This window comes from Marmota monax, unplaced genomic scaffold (genome assembly GCF_021218885.2).
Source record: "Marmota monax isolate L192 unplaced genomic scaffold, Marmota_monax_Labrador192_F-V1.1 WCK01_AAM20220418_F8-fsc00047, whole genome shotgun sequence".
Taxonomy (NCBI): Eukaryota; Metazoa; Chordata; class Mammalia; order Rodentia; family Sciuridae; genus Marmota; species Marmota monax.
In genome coordinates this window covers 11,226,176-11,243,083 of record NW_026692072.1, presented here as the reverse complement: position 1 = coordinate 11,243,083, position 16,908 = coordinate 11,226,176, and the positions used below count along the sequence as shown (strand labels likewise).

The window sequence follows — 16,908 nt, the reverse complement described above, 5'->3', positions numbered from 1 at the left end:
CCCCGAGTGCTCTGCACAGCTCCTAGCAAGCTCCAGTGGGACCTCCCTGGGAGCCATGGTGGTGCTGCCTAAGCCTCACTCAGATCCAGCAGCTCCAACCTCCACTCCCAGGCCTCCCCCAAGATGGACCACGGCACGGCTTTACTGACAGGATCAGACATTTATAAAACAAGTGAACATTCACAAACTGCAGGAGAAACACACCTTCCCAGCAACAGGAAACCTCTGTAAAGTGCACTCTTCCTGTGACCACCTCTTCCCCACGCTGGCCCTGAGACAGGGTTTAGGGCTTCACTCTGTGGCCATCCTCACGGCCACCTGGGTAAGGAGGAGATGAGAAGCCACCATGGAGCTCCAGGCCCCTGAGAGGCTGTCCTGGAGTGGGCCAGCATGCCAGGACTGGCGGAGGAGTAGGGGACGTGGTCTTGACAAGTGTGGCACCTTAGGGAAGAGCCATAGCAAACAGGCAGGAACAGGAACCGTCCCGACGGGTGAAGTGCGGCTAGGTAACTACTGAACGCGCCCTTCGCCCTGGACCTTCTGCTTTCGGACCACCCTCCAAGCCCGCTCTCTCCTGGCAGTGGGCCGCAGCTCTTTCCTCCTGGCTGGGGCTGAGGGAACAGGAAGCTCTGAAAACACCGTCACCTGTGCTGTTTCCCCCATGTGACGACAGGACATTTTAGTGAGGGTGACACGCATACAACAGTTGGACTCTAAAGGCAGCTCTCTGGCTGAGAAAACCTGAGGACATCTCAGGAAGAAGCCTGTCAGTCAGTGTGCTGGACAGCTCTAGGAGACAGGAACCTGGCCCAGGGACAGAGGACAGTCAGGACCAGGGCCAAGGGAGCTAACAACATTGAGGCTACGAAAGGTCACAGGGGAGGTAGAAGAAAGGGCCCAGAGGCCAGCTTAATGTTTCATGTGAAAACAAAAATCCTAACAGGAACTAGCCTTTCAGCTTTGTGCACACGCGCGCGCACACACACACACACACACACCACACTTTGTGGCTCAAGTGCAGGCCACGGGGTGGAAGGAAGACTTGCTCTAGGTGACCACATAGTCCTGCTTTCCATTGCTTGCCTCAACACAGGCCTTGGTGGTGGGCAGAGGGGTGGGAGCCGGCGCTCCTGGAATGTGAGGCTCGCTCGGCTTCTCTGGTCAAACCTCCCCTGCTGCTTCTGGATGGTATGCTGGGTGTGAGCTCTACTTGTACTTCTGCCAGCTGCCTGGCAGTGCCCACCTCTCAGTCCCTTGTCTTTAGAGCCCAGCTAGTGGGACAGCTGGCCAGTTCAGAGCAGGCCCTGGAAACCTAAGAACCAAGACCAGCCAAATTCCCTGGCTGGCGTCCGCTGTCCTCCCTGGAGCACCTGGTGCCTTGGAGTGTGGCCAGAGGAGCCCAGGAGCCTTAAGCCCCCTGGACCTGGTCTGCTGCTGAGGGACTGATTCTGACCCTGGCCCCTGCACAGCTCTTGGTAGAGGCTGAGGCTGGCTCTCATCTTCTGGGGAAGGAACAGTGAGAAATGGGACTCTAGCCCTGACCTTGGCTCCTAAGTCCTGAAAAGGCAGATATGCGTCTGGAGCTGCCATCTCCACGCTGGACACACCACGTCAGCCAGGCGCACTCCCATACAATGGTGGGAACTTTCCAGATCTGTCTACAACTTGTGCTCAGTTCTGGGTACCCAGAAAATTTTAGAATAAGAAACCAGGCCAGGGCTAAATCTGCACAGCACCCGTCAGCTTCAGCCCGCCCAGTCACCAGCCTCAGAGTTGAAAACCCAGTAGGACTCTGGCTGCCAAGAATCCCATGCTTTGGACAAGTGTCAACTATGTGGACCCCCTGCCCCTCAGTCCGATGTGAGGAGGGAGTGGGTGTGGGGAGGCAGTTGCCAGAGTTCTAGCTGGGGTCCTACCACTGTGTTCTACTGGACAAGGCAGGGGACATGCCAGGACGGGTCTTGGTGGGGGTCAAGGCTATGGACACCTTGGGCCTCATGTCTGGAGACCAGGAAGCTGCCTGTGCTCGTGGTGAGGGGAGTTCCAGGGCCTCCCAGCCCAGGCGGCATTCGGGATCTCGAGTGGAAACAGATGCATGCACACACAGACGGCACACCACTCCTTCCTCAGCACACACGCACACACACGTCCCCTCCGTCTCCCACGGTGACCGGCTTCTCTGTAGGTTGCACTCTGTGGCCGTGGTGGCTGCTTGGGCACCCGGGCTTTGCTCAGGGAGCAGAGGCTCGGCAGCTGGAAGAGAAAAACAAGTGCAAAAGGGCAGTCAGTCAGGAGGCTGCTCAGCTGCTTAGCCACACAAGCTCCTCTGGGGACACTGATGGGGAAGAGACCAAAGAGTGAGCTGCATGGGCCATAGTACCTGGGGACAGGTTGTTGCTGGGAAGCAATGGGGGCAACTAAATACTCTCCCTCTGAAGTACAAGTATAGGACAAGTTCTTGCCTGCAGATGTCCACCCGGGGCTGAGGGCAACAGAGGACAAGGCTATGCAACTCCTTGGAAGCCTGAACTGACACTAGTTCAGCTATGACAAGGCACGGCAGCTGGTGCCAGAGACAGAGAATCAGAAAACACTGGCTCAAAAAGAAGCCACTGGGAGGCTGGGGTTGTGGCTCAGTGGTCAAGTGCTTGCCTAGCATATGTGAGGCACTGGGTTCAATTCTCAGCACCACATTAAAAAAAAAATAAAGATATCGTGTCCATCTACACCAAAAAAAAAAAAAAGCCACTGGGACCAGCAAAGATAAACATATAAACATATATTTTTTTTGGGGGGGGGTCGGGCAATACTGGGGACTGAACCCAAGGTGCTTTACCACCCTTAAGCTACATCCCCAGCCATTTTTCTTTTCTTTTTTTTCCTTTTTTTTGAAACAGGGTCTCACTAAGTTGTGCAGGCTGTGATCCTCCTGTCTCCTAAATTGCTGGGACTACAGGTGTGTGCCACCTTGCCCAGCTGGGACCAGAAATTCTGAAGAGTAAGGCAAGGGCTCGATTTAGAATCTGCAGGTGAAAAATTTTCCATGTATAGATGAAGGAACCCTGGCACAGGGCTGGAAGGTGGCGGGGAGTGGCGGGGGCAGGAAGGGACAGGAGACACAGCATGACTCATTTTAAAGATTTATAACATCCCAAATCTGGGGCAGAGAAAAGAAAGGGCCTCATCTCTGATAACAGAGAACAGGGTGCGCCCAGCATGTCAGCTGCTGTTTAATAGGTTTAGTGTGTCTGAGAATCTAGAGAGACAAGTAGCGTTGGTTGCGGAGAGCTTCCCAGGCGAAGCGCTGGAAAGGCGGCCGCTACTCAGCAGCCCGCCCAGCTTCCTGCGAGTCAGGCGCCACACACTTGTGCCAAGACTGAGCTGCACGCCCCCGCTTATATGCTGAAGTTGTAACCCCCAGTACCTCACAATATGATTTTATTTGAAGACAGTCTTTTCTCTTCTTTTTAATATTTATTTTCTAGTTGTAGTTGGATGCAATACCTTTATTTTATTTATTTTTATGTGGTGCTGAGGATGGAACCCAGGGCCTTGCACAGGCGAGGCGAGCGCTCTACTGCTGAGCCCCAGCCCCAGCCCAGAGTCTTTTCATTTTTATTTTATTTTTTGGTATTGGGGATCAAACCCAGGGTGCTCAACCACTAATCTATATCTGCAGCCCTTTTGTTTTTTTATTTTGAGACAGGGTCTCACTAACTTGTGATCCTCTTGCCTCAGTCTACAAAATTGCTGGGATGAACAGGCAGGTGGCACCAGGCCCAATGCAGACAGGGTCTTTAAGAGGCAATTAAGTCAGAAGGAGGAGACTCAGATGACCCCTAATTTTAATATGCCTGGTGTCCTTATAGGAAGAGAAAATGGAGACCTGGACAGTATAGAGGGAAACCACGTGAAATCACAGGCTGAAGGTCACCTACAAGCCAAAGAGAGACACCATGATCTTGAACTTCTAGCCTCCAGAACTCTAAGAGGATACATTTCTGTGGTTGGGGCCACCTGGTCCCTGGTGCCATGTTATGGCAGCCCTTCCAGAGTCATACAACTTACCACCCCATGAACTCTAAAGATGCTGCCTTTACTTATTTATTTATTTCCAGGGCTGAGGACCAAACTCAGGGCCTTGTGTGTGCTAGGCAAGTGCTCTGCACTGAGCTACAACCCCAGCCCCTCTTGCTTTTATTTTTATAGATGAGAAAACTGAAACCAGAGAGGATAAGTAACTTGCCCAAGAAAAGAGCATTCATAAATGACAGAGCCAAGGCAGGAATCACAGGTTATTCTGATTCCAAAACCTTTATGTTTTAACAGTAAGTCATTTCTATGTTATTGAATTACTTATTAAGACTTGTAGAGAATGATAACGAGAAATTCAAACGGTAGCATGAAGATTAACATCCAAACAGCATAAATTGAGGTTAGGATGTTTTCAGAAAAGGGAAACTGCTCTTAAAAGTCAGATGTTGGAGATACGAATCCTCACTCAGCCCACCAGCACATGGAATCCTTTTAGGGCCACACACTGAAGCTGAAGCAGATCTGATCTGGATGGTGGTGATCCATCTAGAAGCCGGCAGATGAAGAGCACAGCAGAGTGGGTCATTTTTAAAATGTGTGTTATTCCAACACTTCTTCCTGTTAGGCTTGTACTGTAATAGCCATACTTTCCCATTACAAAGTAGTAAATTTGTTCCTAAGGTGTTTGTATGATTTACTGAAACATGCTGATCAGAGTGTACATTCTAGACTCCAGGTCTCTGCCCTGCCGTTCAGCCAAAGCCATGAGTATTCTTCTGAACCAGAATAAATTCATGATTGGAGAACACCCCACAGTGGGCCCTCCATGCCCAACACACCCACTTCTGTTTGTTCTCCCCCTTCAGGGCTGGGGAAGATGAGGGCTTGAAGATTCCATAGGCGGGAGGTACTCTGGGGTCCTGGACCCTTCAGGAGCCTAACAATAGGCTTAAGGGGCAGTCGATGAGGATCCTGGAGTTAAGGGCACATTTTAAAAATTACTTTTTAAGGTGCCATGTGCTGTTTTGATCCCTGTGAACACTGTGCATGACTTCCACCAGGCTTAGTACAGCCATCTGCTCAAACATGCCTCATTCCTTCACGGACAAACACTCCAGCTCCTCTCTCCCAGCTGTGCGGAGTGCACAGTGCATACTGTCGTCTACAGTCGCCAGCAGTGCCCCTGCACAGAGACATCTCCCCTCGCCCTGTGACCCAGCCCCAGGACACCATGGCAGCCTCTCCTCGCACCTCCCCACCTGGTCACCTCCAGACTACTCTCAACTTCCATGAGATCAATCTTAAAAGAAAAAAAGGAAACAAAATCCCAGCTCTGAGATCATTCGCACCGTCTTGCTGACCTGGCTTCTATCACTTCACACAAATATCTCCAGTTCCATCCTTGTTGTCACAGATGACAGGACTTTGGTCCTTTTCCTTTTTCTTTTTTGACAAATTTGGGGGCCAACAGAGGTGAGGCAAAGAACCTCACCCCCCCCCCCCAACTGGTGCATAGACCTATCCACAAGTATGGCTGTATGCTGGACCGGACCAGTAGTCAGTGACGGGTATGATTCAATTGCAGTGGTATCAACCTAAGACAGGAGGCTGACGCCTAAAGGTCAGTTTTCCGATGACGGGTAAGAACCATATGTTGGGGCCGGGGATGTGGCTCAAGCGGTAGCACGCTCGCCTGGCATGCGTGCGGCCCGGGTTCGATCCTCAGCACCACATACAAACAAAGATGTTGTGTCCACTGAAAACTAAAAAAATAAATAAATATTTAAAAAAAAAAAAAAAAAAAAAAAAAAAAGAACCATATGTTGAATTGGACAACCTACCAGGCACGGTCCTTAAGCCACATTGCTTGTTGTTTAATTAATCAGAAGGGGGGAGATGCTGGGAGCCATTAGCCAAGTAGGTATGACAATTTCCTTGCCAGCGTACCCCATGTTGCTGACATTTTGCAGTGACATTGAATGTAGGTGACCTTGCTCAAGGACCAGGGCGGATTAGGGTGTTCCCGGTTTAAGATAATCAGGTTTAGGGCGTTCCCAGTTTAGGTTCCAGGTTTAAGGTTTAAGATTATTCCTGCTGGGAATAGGGCGTATCCTGCTGCCTGAGTCCCCCTTGAGTTCTCACGGGATTCAGACAGTATTTTTTGGGAGATAGAAGCCCAGTGGAGGTGGATTTGGGCAGAGAACGTGGATTTCCCCAGAACGTGTTTGTAGACGGCTGGTGTGAGTTCGGGAATAAAGAGTTGCTCTTTGAATCTACAAGCTGTGTGGTGGCTCGTGATTGTGTGCCCAGCCAGACTGTGGCATTTGGTGGCCCGTACGGGGAACTTCTGAAGCTTAGAGGTAAGTGAAATTGCTCGCCCCTGAGGAAGAGCGAAAGAATGGGTGACCAATTCAAAAAACAATATGCTCTTGTTTTGATTTATTTTGTTTTTATTTCAAGTTACCTGTTCCTAGAACTTTCTCAGGCAAACTGGGGAAAATGGTTGACTCAAGGTTTGAAGTTGTTCGCCTCCGAGCAAGATAAATTGTTAGAGGAAGGAGGCACCCCAGTAAGACCAAGAACAGTTAGGACATATGTTGATACAATACAAAAATGTAGCCCATGGCTTTTTAAAGACAAGTTATTAAGTATATCAATGGGACCATCATGGTATCCTGTAGAAGGATTTTTCTTCAAGAAAGAAATGACTAGTTCTGTTTACTACATTTGTCTAAGATCTTGGTTTTTACAGACATCTGATTAATTTACACAGCTAAAGTGTTAAAATATCAACCACTAAATATGAAATCAAGTACTCTTTACTTATTAAGTTCCATAAGGTAATATATTTAAACATTATGTGTGTTTTCATAAATTGGTAAATGGAAAAATGTTTAATATTGCTTTGTGTCTGTGTCTTTGCTGAAACAAGGTTACTAAGAGTTAAGATTCTATTATGTGTAATTTATATACAAAGAGTAGAAAAATTTTCAGTTGGGTTTCAATTATAGTATTATAGTATCACAAAAAACATGAAAGTCTTTCATCTTATTAAAGTGGAGTAATTTGTCTAAATCAGAAATTTTATAAGAGTTGTTTCAAAATTTTAGCTTTGTAAATTAATCAGAACTTTGTAGAAACCAAGATCTTAGACAAATGTAGTAAACAGAACTGTGTGCCGCAGTCTGGCTGGGCACACAATCACGAGCCACCACACAGCTTGTAGATTCAAACAGCAACTCTTTATTCCCGAACTCACACCAGCCGTCTACAAACACGTTCTGGGGAAATCCACGTTCTCTGCCCAAATCCACCTCCACTGGGCTTCTATCTCCCAAAAAATACTGTCTGAATCCCGTGAGAACTCAAGGGGAACTCAGGCAGCAGGATACGCCCTATTCCCAGCAGGAATAATCTTAAACCTTAAACCTGGAACCTAAACTGGGAACGCCCTAAACCCGATTATCTTAAACCGGGAACACCCTAATCCGCCCTGGTCCTTGAGCAAGGTCACCTACATTCAATGTCACTGCAAAATGTCAGCAACATGGGGTACGCTGGCAAGGAAATTGTCATACCTACTTGGCTAATGGCTCCCAGCATCGGGATTGAACCTGAAGTGCTTAACCACCAAGCCACATCTCCAGCCCCCTTTTTATTTTTGAGAGGGTTTTGCCAAGTTGCTTAGGGTCTTGCTAAGTTGCTGAGGTTGGCCTTAAACTTGCAATCCTCCTGCCCCAGCCTCCAGAGTTGCAGGGCTTACAGGCATGTGCCACCATGCTCATCTGGATTTCATTCTCTTTTGTGGCTGAATAGTACTCCAGCATGCATGTGTGCCATATTCACACGCTTTGGTGCACATGAACCTGTGCAGTGTTCTGGGGAGAGGCTCCATCCTCCATCAGAATCTCCAAAGGCAGGGGATTCACAAAGGGTTTAGGAGCCAGTTTTACCTTAGAGGAATGGGGTGAGATGCAGTGATAACACAGAACACTTAGTTTGGAGCAGTTCGTGAAGGGCAGTGCCAGTGGGTGGGCCTCAGATAAGCCCCAGTCACCCAGGCCCTCTACAGCGGGTTTACAGCCACTGTCACAGGATACCAGCTTACTCTTGTCTACCAAGTGAGGCAAAGGTCTCTTCAACAGATTCCTCTAGCTGCTCACTTAGCAGAGGACTGTGACCTTGTTCTTAAGCTAGGACACACGTCGGCAGAAAGGAGCTGAGGAGACCAAATGAGGCCCCCCTGGTGTCAGCGGCGGCTGGGCTGTGGGAGATTGGGTCTGCAGCCTTAACAAGTCCCCATGTTCCCTTCTCCACACTGTGTGGGGGAAGCACAGTGCCCAAGAGCAAAGACAGGCAGAGGGTTGCTCCCCAGCCCCCAAGTCAGGACCAGGGAAGTAAAGAGATGGGGTGGCTGGAGCAAACACAGGCTGCTGCTCTCAGCTCAGTCTCCACTCATCAACCACACCTGTACCCTTCCAGCACCGCACAAGTCATATTGAACAGACAAGGGACACCTGTCAGTCAGCGACTACATTTTAAGTGCCAGGGAAAGTGCTAGGGACACTGAGGTCCCTCTCATTTTCAGGAACTGAAAAGTGAGACAATGTGTGTGAAGTCACACAGTCAGGGAGTAGCAGGACTGGCTGGCATGTGGCCGCGGGCTTGAGTCAGAGCCCTCAACACTTATGGAAGCCACGCTGCCTCCATGTCCACGTTTCCAGACCACCAGTGCCTGTCCCACGCGAGGGGGAGGACACAATGAAACAAGTGTCAAGACGACAGCAAAGACTTGCGAGTACTCAGGTTTTACTCAACCAAGCCCAGGGGCTGACCTCGCAGGCCAGGGAGGGCAGGAGGGTTCCATGGCCGTGAACCCTCTGTACGCAGAGGGCACGATTCCAACACAGGGGCAGCGAACATGCAAGACATTCTCCGCAGGGTAGGTCAGCTGGGGCAGTGAGAGGAGTCCAGGCACAACGGGAGCTGACGGACTGCCGGGCGGTGGCTGTGAACTGAACTAAAGGCAGCGCGTCCGCTGGTGTGGATCTGAAGCAGGCGTGGATTCCCGGGCGGCAGACCTGTTTTTCCACAGTATCAGTTTAAAATTGTGAAGTCCATCTTGTGCGCCGTCACTCCACAACCACAAAGCTACATAGTGCAGGGTGACGAGCCCCTGAAAGGTTCAGGATGAAGCCCTCAGCTTGCTAAAGAATGACTGGTGACACCTTAAACTTGAAGCACCTCAGAAAGTTCCAGATCCAGCCCAAAGTCACACAACCAAAAGCGGCACAGCAAGTGGGGAGGAAGGGCAAGATACTGCATGAACTTGAGCCCCAGAGCCTCTGTCTGTGGCCGATTCAGGACAGGGTGCTAGCTCTGACTGAACTAACAGGAGCACAATCAAAGCCACCCTGAGAAGCACGTGCAGATGATCCTGTGATTTCATCTGCACGGTGCACTTGACTTATGCAAAGCCTGTGCATGGATGGCTTTTCATCCCCCCCAGGTATACACAGTGAGCAGGGCAGCTGATGGGAGGCCTCCCTGCCACTCCACAGATGATGATGCTACCCCTGTGCAGGCCCAGGCTCTGCAGAGACAGGTGCATCTTCTCTCAGGGGGTCCTGGAGGGAGGTCTGCTCTTGTTGACATCCTCTTGGCTCTAACTCCTACCTTCCCTGGCCTCACTTGCCCAGTGAGTCACCAATTACGAACACGGTGAGCCTCAAGAAGCAGCCCCTGAAACCCCAGGAGGCTGACACACGATGTCCTGGACTCAGGGCAAGAGGTGGGGCTTACTCTGCACCTGTGATGCCATCACTTGGCTGCCTCTCACCCACCTACTTCTCTGCAGGGCCCAATCTAGTGGGTTGTCTCCCCAAAATGCCAGTTAAATCATCCCTGTTCCATAGGCTTCCTCACTCCTAGAGAGTCCCCCAAGGGACCCATATGCCAGACCTCATGGCCCTTTAGGATTAGACCCAACTATGACCTTAAGTTCCTCTAAAGGCAATAACCTAATAATATCCATCATAACAAGAATGACCATTTGCTGTGGGCTAAGAGCCGGCCCTGGGCTAAGCATTCTGTACATGCATCTGTTCTTCCCAGCTAAGCTGGATTCTGCTCAGGGTATCATAGGTCTGGTCCAGACAGTGGGTCATGACTGGTCTAAGACAGTGGTTCTCAAAGTGCAGTCCCTAGAACAACAACCCTCAGATCACAAAACTGCAATCTTTCCTGTGTCCCAACCTTTACTTTCTATTTTCTTCTCCAACTTCGATTTTTCTTCATAGCACTTACAATCTTTCTCTGTCCTTCTACTGTCTGTCTTCTCCCACTAATACGCACCCCGGGGAGGGCCTGTCAGTCGGGTTCTCTGCCACACCTCCACTGCCTAGAACGTGTCTTATGAGTGGGAATACATGGACATTGTTAATTGGATAAATGAGAACGACTATCCCTGCTGTCCTTCTGTCTCCTGCCATGAAGAGGTACCAATGGCTGCAGCTGGAGCAGCCATATGGGGACCCCTAAGCAATGGTCAATAGAATCTCTGACTCTGCCATTGTGGTGCCACCAAACACAAACTAGCAAGACCCATCTCTGGACTTTTCATTAGGTGAGAAGAATATACCCTAGTTGTTTGTACCAGAGATTGAACCAAGGGGTGCTTAACCACTGAGCCACATCCCCAGCTCTATGTTATTTTTTAAAATTTAGAGCCAGGGTCTCACTAAGTTGCTGAGGTTGGCTTTGAACTCCCAATCCTCTTGCTTTTAGTCTCCCAAATTGCTGGGATTATAGGAGTAAGCCACTGTGCCTGGTTACCCCTAGTTGATGTAGCCACTTGACTGGGTTTTGTACATGTGGATGCAAGTACAGGTCTTACATCCCTCACTAAGATGCTTGAGATCAGAAATATTTTGGATTTTCAGAGGGTTTTTTTTTCCAGAATATTTGCATAGACTTTACTGACTGAGCATCACTAATCTGAGAATCTGAAATCTAAAATGCTCTAAAATTCAAAACTTTTGACCATTATGTTGGTGCTCAAACAGTTTTAGATTAAAAAAAAACCCAAAAACTTAGATTTCAGAGCATTTTGGATCTTAGAATCTGGGGTTCGGGATTCTAATGGGTCTCAGCCCCATACATTCCTAACTGACACACATACCAGGAGCACTCTCACACTGAGCTATACCCCAGCCCTTCCTATTTCTTATTTTGAGACAGGGTCTTGCTAAGTTGCCCAGGCTGGGCTTGAACCTGCCGTCCTGCTGCCTCAGTCTTTGGAGTAGCTGGGATCCCAGGCAGGTGCCACCTCACCTTGCTTATTTATACTCCTTTTCTAAGCACTGCTGAGATGCCATGGATGGACACCATACCACATTTTTATGCCTCTCCTTCCTCATACATCTGCTGGCAACAATGCCACGCTGAGTTGGATGCCACCAGTTTACTGAGCAGCCATACCCCAGACATTAGACTTCTGTTCTTTGACCTTGCCTGAAAATCAGAGCATGGGCCTGGAAAGTTCCAGACTTACAATAGGGACAGGATTCTGCTGGTAGGCAGTCCCAAGAATAAGACAGCACAATCTGCCTATTAGCGGTGACTACATTAAACAGCCCGGGAAAGGTAGAGGGTACAAGCATCAAATGCCACTGTCTCACTGAGCACACAGACCTACACATTCATACTAGATGGCCCCTGTGTGTCCCCAAGGTGAGAGGGATGTGGAAAAAAGAACCAAACAGCCCCACTGAGGAAATATCCCTCCAATCTACTGATGCAGTCATGGCATCTAACGAACAGCGACTCAGAGGACGGTGATTTGTATTTATTTCCCTGAGAAAAGCATAAAAGGCTCTTCCTGCTTTGGGAAGGAAGAGAGTTTTTTTTTTTTTAAATGACATTCAAGAAGCTTCCAGAAAAGATGAGCGCTGACTGACAAGTGCAGAGCTGAAGCCACTGGGAGGAAGGTGAGAAGGGAGGAGTGGCGGTGACTGGAGAGGCTGGTCCCTTGTCCTCAGGTGGGGCTAGGCTGGGTGGTGCTGCCCTGCCCTCTCCTGTCTTCTGGAGGCCAGTGCTGCCCTCCGCTGGCCTGCCTTCAGAACACAGCCTGCTGGGACGGGGGCTGGGGAGCCTCCCCAACACTCCCAGGGCCACTTCACTGCTTCACATCTGGCTCTGTGTTCTTCTTGTTGGACTTGACTCACTTTTTTTTTTTTTAATACCTTTACTTATTTTTATGTGGTGCTGAGGATCGAACCCAGTGCCTCATACACAAGCGCTCTACCACTGAGCCACATGAACTCAGTTTTAACATGTAGAAAGCATCAAAAAGACCCCCAAACCAATCAACCAATAGGCCTTCCCTTCTCTTTAGCTGGCAAACAAAGCAAATGGCTTCAACTTTTAAATTTCCTTTTCAATTTTAGAAGGTATGAAAGTCAGTGTGGAGGGACTGCAAGCTGAAATCTCACACACCCCGCAGTCCCCTGCCAGACTGCACCTCACTGCTTCACCTCCAGCCGACAGACAGGGTTTTTCCAACCAAGCCCCACCTCTCTCCCAAGGATGACTCCAGGCTGCTGTCACTCACTCTCAGGCGTCCTTGCTTGGCAGCTCTGGGGTGGGCAACTCTGCCACCCTTGCCCGTTTGCTGAGTTCTTCGCCAGGTGGCTCCTCAGCTGCTTCCAGCTTGCGTTTGGGGGATGCTGGGCCACTGGGTAGTGGTCTGGGGCCTGTGGGGAAGCATGTTAAAGGGTCACAGAGACGACCTACAGCCAAGATGACCCCGGCCTATGCAGCAACAGCTCTTTGGCCACAGGGAGCCCGCCACGAACTGCTCCTCAGACCTTCTCTTCAGCAGTGACCTTGCCTGGAGATTTCTGAGAACACGGCCAGGGCTGCTGGCAGCAGAGCCAGCTTCCTGCCCCCAAATCCCATGGGTCCCAGGCTAAAGATGGATTTGGCCTGTCTAATGTCCCTGTTCTGAAGGTAAGGCACTACCCCTGTCACCCTGGGTCTCCCAGAACAGAGATGAGCAGGACTCCAACCCACGGTGCGGCCTGGCTGGGCAGACTGGACAAACCCTTGGAGATCTGTCAGCTCCACATCACTACCTTTGACCCGAAGCCCAAGGTTCAGGATGCAGCACGCTCTCTTTCTCACTGTCACCTCCTGTCTGCACGCCTGTCGGCACCTCCTTCCTTACTTCGATGTACTCCTGCCTGTCCCACACTCTCTGCTCCCATGCAGCAGCCAGAAGAGCTTCTAAAACTTTGGTGGGGGCTGGGGTGTGGCTCAGTGGCACAGCACGTGGCCAGCATGCATGAGGCCCTGGATTCAATCCCCAGCTCCCCGCTCCCCCAAAAAAATACCTTAAAAAGTGGAACCATGCCTCACCCTGTTGCTCCCCTGAGAGTGACATGGAGCCTCTAGATCCTGCTACACCTTGTCCCCAGCTCATTCTAGCTCCTCATGCATGACACACTACCACTCTGGCCTTCTCCTGTTCCTTGAGTGGGCTTGATTCCTGTTTCTGGGCCTTTTCTTGCTATTCCCTTTGCCTAGAATGTTCTTTTCCCCAGTTTTTGGAAAAGCTGACTTCTGCTCATCACATAGTAATCAACCACTGCTCAAAAATGTGTTCCCTGACTGCTCCCAGCAAAGGGACCCAAGGAACCCTTTGCTCCCCAGCCCTCTCCATCAGCCACTCAGTTGGACTTTCCTCAAAAGCCCTTGTTACCTGAAAGGATTTTACTTGGTTCCCTTACTACCTGTCTGCCCAGGGGGAATATGAGCTCCCCCAGGCAAGGACTCATTTTGGCTTCAGCCCTGAAGACTGAAATGGTAGCACAGGCGACAGGAGGCCACAAGCCAGCTCTGCTACTCACCTGTGCTGCTGATGCTACCAGCCTGGCTGGAGCCAGGCTCTGCCACAGGGTGGCTAAGGTCTTCCACACAGGAAGGGACAGATGCCAGTAGACCTAGGGGAGAGGCAGCGACGTAATCAGAATGCAGCCCTGTGAAGTATAGAAGTTCAGGGCAAGAGAAAAGAGGGGTGGGGAGGGCAGGACTGTGTCGCCAAGGCTCCATGGCTTCCCACTGCCTCACTACTACCCAGGGAGGCCTGATCCAGCCCAGCCTGTAGAGACCTGTGCCCCAGGAAGTCAGGTCAGCTCCACAGCCTGAAAGACCGCACTTGCACTCCCTTGGCAAGCACCGGAAGTCCCCCTCTATGGGTCTCAGGGCCTACAGTGCTGTCCTTCCCTCAGCTAGGAAATGGTGGAGGCGGGGAGGATGGGAGTGCTCCTTACAGAGTCCCCGGTAGCGCGAGAGCTGCTGGTAGATCTGCTTCATTCTCTCGATGTTGAGCCGGCTGGTCTCTGCATGGTTGACGATGGGCCGTGGGTAGTCCACGCCAATGATGCACTTGGCTGCCTTCTGAATGGACTCTGGGGCGTTCCAGGGCTCATAGATGTATCGAGAAGGGAAGCCTTTCAATTCGGGAAGGTACCGCCTGGAACATACAGCAGATGACCTGTCAGCACACCTAGGCCTTCCTCCAGAGGGCCACGGGCATCCCATCCCAGAAGGAAGCCACAATGGCCAGATCAGAGCCTGGTCTGCAGCCTCACCTGATGTAGTCTCCACTCGGGTCAGTGCGGCGGCCAAAGCCCACAGGGCAATAGCAGTGGAAGAACTGTTGGAAGAATGCACTGCAGGAGAGCCACATCCAGCTGCCCGCGTTTACACTGAAGTCTGCATCCAGGAGCAGCTCGTCAAACACCTAGGTGAGGTGGGGAGACAATCAGCTTCCTTTGGCACCTACTGCCAGTGTCCTCCCCAAGTCACCACAGTGTCCCAAGGAGCCAAAGCCTTTCTGCTGAGGGCAGGCCATGGAGGATTTGGAGGGGATCTTCTGGTCCCAGAGATCCCACACCATCCCGCAGCCCAGAAAGGGGCTGCCCTTTGTTGGGCCTGATCAGAGGGTATGGGCCGGCTTCTGCTGAGAGGGCACTCACCCAGACCCCGCTCTCCCAGCTGACCCAGAGGTCCCCGCGGGTGAGGAAGCAGGCCACAGCGTGCCGGGCCAGATGGTGGATCCAGCCCTCCTGCCTCAGTTGGGTCATGATGGCGTCAATCCAGGGGAAGCCTGTCTTGCCCTCGGCCCACTTGGCCAGGGCCTCGGGGTTGCGGTCCCAGGGGATCTGGATGCAGATGGGGTTCCCCTCCATGCGATCAAACCTGGGGTTGTTGGTGGCTGCCGTGTAGAAGAACTCTCGCCACAGGAGTTGCCCAAACAGGGAGAGGGGAGGTGTGCTGTTCTTCTTAACCTGAGGGGCAGGGTGCCACATGAATATACCTTGCCCAGATTTTAGCTTTGGTCACTGGGTCTCTCTCACAAAGGAACCTATAGACCCCCAAATTTGGTGGCTCCAAATCCCCTGGACATGCAGAGGGCCTATCCCCTAGAAGTGACCCAGTGTGCCTACAGAGTCCACACCAGTCCAGCCCCACTTGCTGGCCCACTGCTCTGAGCAAAGGCTGGGTACAGCTCGTGGCACAGGGCTTGCCTGGCATGCACCAGGCCCTGGGCTTGATCCTTGCACACCAAAAAACAAACAAACAAACAACAATAAAAAGACACTGAAGAGAGCTGGCAGGGAGAGGGACACTGCTGCAGGAATTCAACTACCAAGACTTAGCCACGATCCTTGTCCTCAGAGTGCCTGGTTTGGCTCCACTTTCTGAAAGGTTGAAGGTTTTTTTTTTTGTATCAGCACGCATAAAAGCTCTCAGTCTAGATTTTGGTTCTATAAGCTATATGACGGCCTAGGTCTGAGGTCATGAGGGAATTAGGTATTCGACCTCCTCGCAAATAGATTTTCCGACAATCACAAGACAATCCATCAAACTGGCAAAGCTACTCTGTGCCACAATATCTTGATATTGGGAAGGATGGGGAAATAACATTGAAAAAAACTGTGGACACAGGTGGGCATGGTGGTACCCACCTGGAATCCAGCTACTTGGGAGACAGAAGCAAGAGGGTCACAAGTTCAAGGTCACCTTGGGCAACTTAGTGAGACCTTGTTTCAAAATAAAAAGACCTGTGGGATGCAACTAAGTGGTATTATACTTGCCCAGCAGGTATGAGACCTTGAGTTCAATCCCTAGTACTGTTAAAAAAAAATGCAGGGGCTGGGATTGTGGCTCAGCAGTAGAGCGCTCTCCTAGCATGGTTCAATCCTCAGAACCACATAAAACTAAAGGCATTGGGTTATGACCATCTACACCTAAATATATATATATATATATATATAATATATATAAAAAAAAAAGAAAAGAAAAAAAATGTAGACACAGGATTAGTGAGGAAAATGAAGGCTAAAGACACTGTCCTCTTAGAAATGCTTTAACAGGGTCATGTCCCTCTTGCCCGTGTGGCATGGCCCTGTATGCAGCCCCTCCAGGCGATTCCCCCAATCACACTTATCATTCCTGGATTCCCCTCTAAATGCTCTGGCCACGGCCCCAGGGACAGCGGCTGCACCTTACTGTTTACATCTGGCTTCAGCCTCATACTCCCCACTTACCACCTAGGACCTTGCCCCCACCCACCTGCTGCCAGTGACTCTGCCCCCTCTAGGGTTACACCCTGAGGCCTGCTTTTCAGCCTGTTCTCCTGCACCACAGGAAAATCTGGGCTCATCGGGATCAGTGACTCAGCGTGTGCTCCCTCTGCCATCTCTTGAAAATCAACTCTTCCCAGCTCCCTGGACCGTGCACCTCCGGGACCCATAACCTAGCCCCTGTCTAGGGCTGGAGAGGGAGGGATCCTTTTCAGGGTGATTG

General features: G+C 50.7%; 1 protein-coding gene across 4 annotated transcripts in view; it reads right to left on the bottom strand.

Annotated features, from left to right (window-relative positions):
* Positions 1–140: 140 nt before the first annotated feature.
* The window catches only part of Cry2 (cryptochrome circadian regulator 2), a 36,439-nt gene continuing 19,671 nt past the window's right edge, over positions 141–16,908 (bottom strand). For 2 of the 4 annotated variants that reach the window (XM_046456657.2, XM_046456690.2), the window contains 6 exons: positions 15,075–15,386; positions 14,688–14,839; positions 14,367–14,569; positions 13,944–14,036; positions 12,647–12,788; positions 141–2,253 (listed from right to left, as the gene is read on the bottom strand). In XM_046456657.2, coding sequence (XP_046312613.1) covers positions 12,649–12,788; positions 13,944–14,036; positions 14,367–14,569; positions 14,688–14,839; positions 15,075–15,386 — 900 coding nt within the window. In that variant the 3' untranslated portion in view covers positions 141–2,253; positions 12,647–12,648. Of the gene's footprint in view, positions 2,254–8,583; positions 9,117–12,608; positions 12,789–13,943; positions 14,037–14,366; positions 14,570–14,687; positions 14,840–15,074; positions 15,387–16,908 lie in introns of those variants that run through there. The other 2 variants (XM_046456667.2, XM_046456677.2) reach the window with 2 other exon arrangements.